The 10,418-nt window shown below is 49.8% G+C and overlaps 1 protein-coding gene across 3 annotated transcripts in view; it reads right to left on the bottom strand.

Annotated features, from left to right (window-relative positions):
• Positions 1 to 1,133: 1,133 nt before the first annotated feature.
• Positions 1,134 to 10,418, bottom strand: part of GART (phosphoribosylglycinamide formyltransferase, phosphoribosylglycinamide synthetase, phosphoribosylaminoimidazole synthetase) — a 45,528-nt gene continuing 36,243 nt past the window's right edge. For all 3 annotated transcript variants that reach the window (XM_077293928.1, XM_077293930.1, XM_077293929.1), the window contains exons 19-22: positions 9,955 to 10,085; positions 9,318 to 9,459; positions 2,611 to 2,726; positions 1,134 to 2,018 (exon numbers count right to left, since the gene is read on the bottom strand). In XM_077293928.1, the coding sequence (XP_077150043.1) occupies positions 1,812 to 2,018; positions 2,611 to 2,726; positions 9,318 to 9,459; positions 9,955 to 10,085 (596 nt within the window). In that variant the 3' untranslated portion in view covers positions 1,134 to 1,811. The remainder of the gene's footprint in view (positions 2,019 to 2,610; positions 2,727 to 9,317; positions 9,460 to 9,954; positions 10,086 to 10,418) is intronic.

Raw genomic sequence — 10,418 nt, 5'->3', positions numbered from 1 at the left:
AAGTTCCTTCGGTGGTCTAGTTTCCAAAATGGGGTCACTTGTGGGGGAGCTCCAATGTTTAGGCACACGGGGGCTCTCCAAACACGACATTGTGTCCGCTAAAGATTGGAGCCAATTTTTCATTCAAAAAGTCAAATGGTGCCCCTTCCCTTCCGAGCCCTGCCGTGCGCCCAAACAGTGGTTTACCTCCACATATGAGGTATCAGCGTACTCAGGACAAATTGGACAACAACGTCCCTGGTCCAGTTTCTCCTTTTACCCTTGGGAAAATAAAAAAATTGTTGCTAAAAGATCATTTTTGTGACTAAAAAGTTAAATGTTCATTTTTTCCTTCCATGTTGCTTCTGCTGCTGTGAAGCACCTGAAGGGTTAATAAACTTCTTGAATGTGGTTTTGAGCACCTTGAGGGGTGCAGTTTTTAGAATTGTGTCACTTTTGGGTATTTTCAGCCATATAGAACCTTCAAACTGACTTCAAATGTGAGGTGGTGCCTAAAAAAAATGGTTTTGTAAATTTTGTTGTAAAAATGAGAAATCACTGGTCAAATTTTAACCCTTAACTTCCTAGCAAAAAAAAAAAAATTGTTTCCAAAATTGTGCTGATGTAAAGTAGACATGTGGGAAATGTTATTTATTAACTATTTTGTGTCACATAACTCTCTGGTTTAACAGAATAAAAATTCAAAATGTGAAAATTGCGAAATTTTCAAAATTTTTGCCAAATTTCCATTTTTTTCACAAATAAACTCAGAAATTATCGACCTAAATTTACCACTAACATGAAGCCCAATATGTCACGAAAAAACAATCTCAGAACCGCTAGGATCCGTTGAAGCGTTCCGGAGTTATTACCTCATAAAGGGACACTGGTCAGAATTGCAAAAAAACGGCAAGGTCATTAAGGCCAAAATAGGCTGGGTCATGAAGGGGTTAACTACAGAGCTTTTTCATACACAAGGTAGGAGTGGCAGGAGAGGTACACCAGGTATCTGTGTTTGCTATTCGTCTGCACATACGCCAGTCTGGTGGTTCGTAATAACTTGCTCCCGAAGGGCGCGCAATCACTCGTCCCCTCTATGTGGAATGAACCATCGATATTGCACATCGCCACCCTTAATAAACCAAACCCACATGTACATCTTTTTCTTAGCCAAAACATTTATTTGAAATACTGTACATCAGGAGTACAAAAGAAAAAAAATATTTACAAAAATAATTTCTAGATATAACAGTATATCACAGGTTTACACACTGCATGTACAGCTCAAACACGGGTCCCAAAGCCTGACGGAAAGGCTTCACATGTAAGACGTCTTCCAACACGAATAGTGATCCGAACTATAACATTTGTGTGACTATGGTTGGAAAATGGATACCATGCCACAGCTCTGGTGGCCAACATGGCCCTGTGGTATCGGACTGTAGGGATCACATGACCCTTCACCTCATCATCTGCATGGACCAAGATCATAGACTTCACACATACAAAGGATCATTTGACTAGACTTCTCATTAAAGTCATCACATCTTATTTTGGTCCAAATACTGAGTGATGTGGTGACCGATTTCTCAATATATATCTTTGAGGACCATGTCCTCTGTGTAGGCAGATTAACAGATAACATTGTCTCCCTGCAGTCTCCACTAGAGGGAGCTCTCTGTATTGGAACAGTGCGCAGTGAGCTCCCTCTAGTGGCGACTACTGAGAACCGGCGTGCTATGCTTTCCTTCTGGTCCAGTGATTTGGTACACTATTGGAAAAAAAACAAAATGGAGCGAGATGTAGACAGAGTTATTCAGCACACGTTATGCTCAATGGTTATTGCACAGCAAGTCCTTATTCCAGCAGATTTTGCCATCTTCTCCCAGCTTTGCTGCACCACTGGCAACGAGCTGTAAAGCTGCGGGAAAAGCTTTGTGTTCAGCCTTTTTGACCCGTTCAGACAGGCTGTCTACAGTATCGCCAAACTCTACAGGTACGGCCTCCTGATAGACGATCGCTCCCGCATCCACCTCCTCCTGAAACAAACAAATAAAAACGTCATTTCTGGAACTAAAAATGAAAAGTCCACAATCCTGACTTGTTGTTTTATTGGAAGATACAAATATTTGGCAATGTAAAAATTTAGGAGAATCACTTCTTAGATCCTCAATGTGCTGACCCTCTGTTAATGCTCCTGGAAACATGAGCAAATTCACAGAACTGGGCCTTACTATTCCCAATGTCAACATGGACGTCCCTATAGTGTCTGATCCGTGATTAAGAAACCCTACTAACAAGTGTAAAAAGGTAACAATTGTACAATGCCAAGAGTGATAACAGAGGAACATTCTAAGAATTATGGTTTCATCGAAAAATGGGTATTCCCATTAGCAAAACATGCCCATAAATGAAGGGCAGATGAGGGTCAGTGGAGAGGTGGCCGTATGAGCACGGTGCTCTCCAAACATTTGTATGGGAGGTCCGACCACCTCCCCACTTCCAATGGCGCATGTAGGACTGACATGTATTATCTGGTGATCGCGTATCCTCTGGGGGATCAGCATCATTTCCCGGTCAATTATATAATATCCAATATAAAACACCGTTTTTAAGACTTCATGTACTTACAGCTACAAAGTGCACAGTGCAACCGGTGACCCTCACTCCGGCTTCTAACACCAGCTTGTGAGCGTGGGCTCCTTTAAATGATGGAAGCAGCGATGGATGGATATTGAGAATCTTTCCTGCAGAGAAAAATAAAAAGAACGTCAAGTGTCCTGTAGGACTGTGCTACAAGAGTCAGGCCGATGGAGACAAGTCGCTGGTGTGTAATAAAAGGGATAGCCCCCTACTCGGGATTCACCCTACAGGACCGGGAACAAAAGGGACTCTAGGTAAAACTGGCTCTGCCGTGTCCACCCAGTACATGAACAGTGATTAACCTGAAAAGTCTACATTTCATGCTACATTTTCCCCAATTTATCAGATTATTAGTCTATAATCATAAAAACAGTCACAAGGTTCTACTCTGGTCATAGGTCGCTGACTAACCAAGCCAACTTTCTCCGAGCCCCCATGCGACTGTATTATCTATAAACTAAGAGTCAATGCTGATGCCAACTCCTGGCAAACTCGGACAAGTGCTGGGGGCAAACCTGGCGCTCAGGGAGCCCACCTGGCCCTGTGTGCACTGCTTGTCCGGAGGCTCAGGAGCTGGTCATACATCATACAGCGCGGGGCCAGGTGTGCTGTACAGCCAGCAACCAAGTCTACAGTAAGATCCAATTTAACCCCAAATCTATTACAGCAGTGGAATTTACGAGTTTGGATATGGGGTCCTGATAGACACTACAGCCATATAGCAATACCTTCATATTAAAAAAATAAAATAAGTTGGCACATCACCACCCAGAATGTAAAAAAGGAGATTTTTGTTTACTTACCGTAAAATCTTTTTCTCCGAGCCACTCATTGGGGGACACAGGACCATGGGTGTTATGCTGCTGCCACTAGGAGGACACTAAGTAGACAGAAAGATTAACTCATCCTCTGCAGCATACACCCCTTCACTGGATACAATTTGAACCAGTTCGGTAGTAAAGCAGTAGGAGCATGAACAAAGACAACTATGTCAAAACCAAAGAAGTAACAACAAGCCAAAACAGGCTAACAGGGTGGGTGCTGTGTCCCCCAATGAGTGGCTCGGAGAAAAAGATTTTACGGTAAGTAAACAAAAATCTCCTTTTCTCCTACGCCTCATTGGGGGACACAGGACCATGGGACGTACAATAGCAGTCCCTGGGTGGGGAGCAATATGCTAAAACCCCATGTACCACTGGCTTACGGCTTAAGGAACTGCCGCTTGCAGAATGCGCCTGCCAAGGGCAGCGTCTGCAGAAGAGATGGAATGAATGTGGTAATGCTTGGTAAAAGTGTGCAAACTGGACCACGTCGCAGCCTTGCAGACCTGCTGTGCTGACGCCTGGTGCCGAATGGCCCACGAGGCGCCCACCGACCGAGTAGAATGAGCCGTGATCCCAGCTGGAATGGGAACACCTTTGACACGATAGGCTTCTTGAATGGCTGACCGAATCCATTTTGCCAGAGTGGCCTTTGAAGCAGGAGAACCCCTCCTGGGCCCCTCTGGAAGTACAAACAGGACGTCTGACGTGCGGAAGGGAGCCGTTCTTGAGACGTACCGACGAAGAGCTCTCACCACATCAAGAGTGTGTAGAGCCTTTTCGATGCGATGAACAGGAGCCGGGCAGAACGAAGGTAGAACAATCTCCTCATTGAGGTGGAAAGAGGAGACGACCTTGGGCAAAAAGGTGGGAGAGGTCCTCAATACCGCCTTGTCCGGATGAAAAATGAGAAAAGGAGGGCGGCAGGAGAGCGCAGCCAACTCCGAAACCCTTCTGATGGACGTGATGGCTACTAGGAAGACTACCTTCCAAGAAAGGAAGGTCAAGGAAACGTCCTGTAGAGGTTCGAAGGGATTCTCCTGAAGGGCTCCGAGAACCAAGTTGAGATCCCACGGATCCAAAGGTGACTTGTAGGGAGGCGCCACACGGGAAACTCCCTGGAAGAAGGTTTTCACCGGCAACCTATTGGCAATCTTCCGCTGGAAAAGGACTGACAATGCCGAAACCTGGCCCTTTAGGGAGCTAAGGGCAAGTCCCGACTCTAGTCCGGATTGAAGAAACTCCAGTATGGAAGGAATAGAAAATACTAGAGGAGATCGTCCCTGTGCATCGCACCATGAGAAAAAAAAGTCGCCAGGTACGGTGGTAACTACGCATGGAAACAGGTTTCCTAGCTCTGATCATGGTGGAGGACACCGTGGGAGAAAACCCCGCTTGACCTAGAATCCAGGACTCAACGGCCAGGCCGTCAAAGACAGGGCCCTTGAGTTCTGGTGGTAAATTGGGCCCTGTGAAAGGAGATCCACGCGATCTGGAAGACGCCAGGGGACGTCGGCCACCAACTGAACCAGTTCGGCGTACCATGCCCGACGCGGCCAGTCTGGCGCGACGAGAATCACCGGTACCCCCTCCGCCCTGATCTTTTTGATGACCCTCGGTAGCAGGGGAAGAGGGGGAAAAATGTACGGGAGACGGAATTGACGCCAAGGTAGGACCAGGGCGTCTACCCCGAGGGCCCGTGGGTCGAGGGACCGAGCAAGGAACTGAGGGACCTTGTTGTTCATCCTGGAAGCCATGAGGTCCACATCCGGGGTCCCCCAGCGATGGCAAATCTGCTGGAAGACCTCCGGGTGGAGGGACCACTCTCCGGAAGCGATGCCCTGGCGGCTGAGGAAGTCCGCCGCCCAATTTTCCACACCTGGAATGTGGATCGCCGAAATGGGCGAATGGTTCGACTCCGCCCAATGGAGGATGTGAGACACCTCGAGCATGGCCGTTTTGCTGCGAGTTCCGCCCTGACGGTTGATATATGCCACGGCCGTGGCATTGTCGGACTGTATTCTGACTGGATGACCTGCCAGAAGTCGGTGAAAGTGAAACAATGCCAGCCTGATAGCTCGAATCTCGAGGATATTGATGGCGAGACGAGACTCCTGAATGGACCACCGCCCCTGGGCTGTGTGCTGGTTGAAAACCGCTCCCCAGCCTATGAGACTGGCATCGGTGGTCACCACCAGCCACCGTACTGGGAGAAAGGACCTTCCCTGGGTTAGGGAGGACTTCAGCGTCCACCACCTGAGAGCCTTCCTGACCCGAGGGGACAGGATGAATCGCCGGTCGAGAGAGGACGGGTTGCCGTCCCAAGCCGACAGTAGTGCATGCTGCAGGGGACGGAGGTGAAACTGCGCAAATGGGACCGCTTCCATGGTCGCTACCATCTGCCCGAGAACTCGCATGCTGGCGCGAATGGAGTGGGATACTGGACGAGAAAGACGCTGGGCTCCCTGCTGCAAGGCCAAAGCCTTGTCTTGAGGGAGTATGACCAGACCGCGGAATTGTCCAGTATCATCCCCAGGAAGGAGATTTGTTGAGCCGGAATTGGAGAAGATTTTTTGAAATTTATCTTCCACCCCAGGCGACAAAGAGTATCCACCGTAAGAGCGACGGACTCTTCGCACGCTGGGTAGGAAGGACCTTTTATCAATAGGTCGTCCAAGTACGGAATTACCACCACTCCCCTGGAATGAAGAATGGCCATGGCAGCCGCCATGACCTTCGTGAAAACTCTGGGAGCGGTGGCGAGACCGAAGGGCAAGGCCACGAATTGAAAGTGCTCCCCGCAAAAAGCGAAACGAAGGAACTGCTGATGCGGAGGGAAGATCGGTATGTGCAGGTAGGCGTCCTTGATGTCTATGGATGCCAGGAATTCTCCCTTTTCCATAGACGCGACCACAGAACGGAGGGACTCCATCCTGAAGTGTCGGATTTTTATAAATCTGTTTAGTAGTTTCAGGTCTAGGATCGGACGTAGTGATCCGTCCTTCTTTGGGACCACGAACAGATTTGAATAGAAACCCTTGAATCTTTGTTCTAGGGGGACCGGAATGATGACTCCGTCCCTTAGTAGTGCCCGTATTGCCTGGTGAAACGCTGTGGCCTTTGACCTTTGAGGGCAAGACTGGAAGAAACGTGTAGGGGGGAGGGAGGAAAATTCTATTTTGTATCCGGTGGACACCAGTTCTCTGACCCACTCGTCGGAAACGACTGAGAGCCAGGCCTGACGGAACAAGAGTAGGCGTCCGCCTACTTTGTTGGAGTCCACCGGATAATGCAAGGAGTCATTGGGCGGAGGATCCATGGGATGCGGATCCCTTAGGCCCGGGAGGTTTAGGTCTGGGTCTCCAGTTACGATTAGGTCTGTAAGAGACCTGGGTGCCTCGGCCACCGCGCGAACCTCTACCTGATGCGGGGGTAGAGGATGTAGAAGACCAGTTGGTATTGGACCGAAAAGGCCGAAATGGAGGTTGCTGCTGGTACCGAAAGGGCCGGGTAGGCTTTTGCTGGGGAAGAAATTTACTCTTCCCTCCGGTAGCATCCGAGATCATTTGATCCAATTTTTCTCCAAATAGCCGACCAGCCTGGTAAGGCAGGGCTGTTAGAGAACGTTTAGAAGCCGAATCTGCTCGCCAATCCCTGAGCCACAGGGCTCTCCTGATGGAAATTGCATTGGCGGCTGCCTGTGCAGCGCAATTGGCTGCGTCCATAGAGGCGTTGACTATGAAGTCTCCGGCCTGCGCTATCTGGTTAACTAGGATGCTGGCTTCTGGAGGTAAGTCACTGGCTTGGATGTTAGAGGAAAGAGTCTCGGTCCAAGAGACCATAGCCTTAGCCACCCAAGAGGCGGCGAAAGATGGGAAGAGAGACGCTCCTGAGGCCTCGAAGGCGGAACGAGCCAGATAATCAATCTGGCGATCGGAGGGATTCTTAACGGAAGAACCGTCCGAAAGAGACAGGATGGTCTTGGACGCGAAGTGTGACACAGCAGGGTCCACCGAGGGAGACTGCAGCCAGTCCTTGACTAATTCCCGAGAAAAAGGGTATTTGGCCTCGATGGACTTTTGTCCAATGAAGCGTTTATCTGGGCGATCCCTATGTTTTTGTACAATCTCCTTAAAGTGAGGGTGAGTAACAAAAACATTTTTAACACGTTTAGTCTTTTTGAAAGACACCACATGTTCGGGCTCTGAAGCAGAGTCCTCAGTCACCTTCAGGGTCTTGTTTACCGCCTCAATGAGAGAGTCAAGGGACTCTTGGGAGGAGGGGGGGTCCTGAACGTAGGAGATGTCGGACTCATATTCAGAGTCATCCGAGTTTGGGGAAGGGGACCTGGAAGCAGCGCTTGCAGGTACTGAAGGGCCCGCTAGCTCTTGGTCAGGGGATGAAACGTGAACACGTTTTCTGGGACCCCGGGTAGAAAGTGAACGGGTATGCCCCCTACTGGTAGAAGAATCCATACAGTCGTCTGAATCCTCCACGGTTCGACCTGGAGAGGGGCCCCGGAGGGAGACAATTGCCCTGGCTAGGGAAGCCACAGATCGTGACAGAGAGGTTGCCCACTCAGGGGGGCTAGGCCCTACCGGGTCGACGGCTGCGGCATCGGTGACGGTACCGGCGTCGGCAAGGAGCGGCTGCACAGAGGGTGAGACGCAATCTGCACACAAAGGACTAGTGTGGGCTCGGGGCAGGGCCGCATTGCAGGTGGCACATACAGTGAAAAATACTGTGTGCTTCTTGTTACCCTTTTTTGTCTCCTTGGATTGAGACATAGTGCCTTAAGAACAGAGCGGGCAGTATTGCAGAGAAAGGGTTAAGCTTTCTTGGAGCAGCTTACCCACGGTCCTGTCTGTGTCCCCAGAGAGAGATATGGCGGTTCTTTCCAGGAGTTCTCCTTGGAGCGCTTGTAGAAGCGTGGGCTCCGTGCAGAGAGAGAGGAAATATGGCCCCCGAGATTAGGAGGGCGCCTCTCGTCCCAGACGAGAAGCGCCGATGAAGGGGGCGGAGCTACGGCCGTGGGAGTGGATTTGTCCCTTGCGGCCTACTCCGGCTGGAGAAGCCGGGCACTAAATTTATGAGGCCTGCCGACGATGTGCGGCGGCGGCCGCGACGGAGCGCCGCCGAGCACCACCGACCCCCGGTCGGCGGTGCCTCTCCCTGGGGACCCGGACCGCATCGCTGCCGCTGAGGGGGAGCAGGGGGGAGCCCCCTGAAGGTACTTACGGCCGCTATTGTTCCCGGATCTCACAGGTCTGCAGGGCGCTGCTGTGAGGATGTCATCTCAATCCATGCACCCTGGATGGGGATGGAGAGGCCCCTGATGTGCTGCTGTAGCAGAGGGGGGCTGCGGCACAACATCCCCTCCGGACTGCATACCCAGATTACATCGCTGTAATGCAAGGTCCTGGAGGGGGTTGGGGGGAAATCGGAACCAAAAAAGGAACCGTTGCCCTGGCGCAAACCTTATTCGTGCGCCATACGTCGCAGGAGAGGGACGGGGAGGTATACTCGCCGTGCTCGCCTGTTGATGGTTCGGGGGAGAGCGGACCTTATGAAAAAAAAAAAAAGGACCCGTCGCCCCCTTCACTCCGTTAAATAAAAATTAAAAATTTACAGAAAATTAAAAAATCAAAAATTAAAACAAAGTTGGGGTCTGGAAAAAAGACCCAAGTGCCTCCTAAGACACTAAGCAAGAACTGGTTCAAATTATATCCAGTGAAGGGATGTATACTGCAGAGGAGGAGTTAATCTTTCTGTCTACTTAGTGTCCTCCTAGTGGCAGCAGCATAACACCCATGGTCCTGTGTCCCCCAATGAGGCGTAGGGGAAAGAAAGTATTTAGTAACGGTGCACACTTACCATTCCACCTCCTGACAAAGGGACCAGATAAAATCCGCATGAAGCCGGCCAGACATACGAGCTCGATGGAGAACTCCTCGAGAACTTTCCCAACAGCGCTATCAAACTCTTCCCGGCTGCTGAACGGTCTGTGGTCAATCACCTGTGATGGAGCGACTGGATTAGTATAAGTCACCTAAAAACAGCCATAAAGTGAGGCCAAACTGACTAACAAGCCAAGTTACGTGGAAGCAAAAAATGGTGGAATGTGTCCAAAAGGAAGATCGCACTGTATTCTAAAGAAAAGCAGAACGGCCCCTAATAGGACAAGCCTGGAGCATTCTGGGAAGACCACCACAAGGTCCTTGTCAGCCCCTGCCAGTAGATGATGGTGGTGGTGCGCCCATATTTTATGACAGCCAGATTGAAAAAGGACACCCATCCTCCTTTATGTAGATGTAATGGATGCAGTGATTGCTATGGATCCTGGCATTTAAGGTGTTAAGTGCTGGGTATTATCTTAGCGGATAAAGCAAGAATAAAACCGATTGTAATTAATGTGGCCACGTGGAAGTCACGACACAACTACAGAAAGCTGCACGTGCAAACTATAATGTGAGGATAAACCAGAGAGCGCCATAGGAAGAGAAGATCGCACCTTGGTTGGAATCCCGGCAGCCTCCGCCTTCTGCAGACCTCCGACACCTGCCTTGTTGGAGATGACCAGGGCAATGAGAGCAGCGCTGCCGGGGGACTCGGTGCTTCTAATTAGGGCATCAAGGTTTGTGCCTGAGGAGAGGAAAGAGCAAACATGTTATAATGCTGCGCGGCTCAATATAAAGCAGCGCTGCACACAGACCGATACTGGCAGGTGAGGGCCATGTCTCACATATACCAGTTATCAGTCGTTATGTGCCGTTTATAGGCCAGGGCTACATGGCTTCTGGTACTGTGGTCTAACAGAAGTCTCCACAGTTTGTGCAAAAAACTAAATATATTATATTACTTATCCTGTTCTGATCAGTTACATCCTGTATTATACCCCAGAGCTGCACTCACTATTCTGCTGGTGCAGTCACTGTGTACAGACATTACATTACTGATCCTGAGTTACATCCTGTA

The sequence above is a fragment of the Ranitomeya variabilis genome, chromosome 3 (genome assembly GCF_051348905.1).
Source record: "Ranitomeya variabilis isolate aRanVar5 chromosome 3, aRanVar5.hap1, whole genome shotgun sequence".
NCBI classification, from domain to species: Eukaryota; Metazoa; Chordata; class Amphibia; order Anura; family Dendrobatidae; genus Ranitomeya; species Ranitomeya variabilis.
This window is presented reverse-complemented; position numbering and strand designations above follow the sequence as displayed.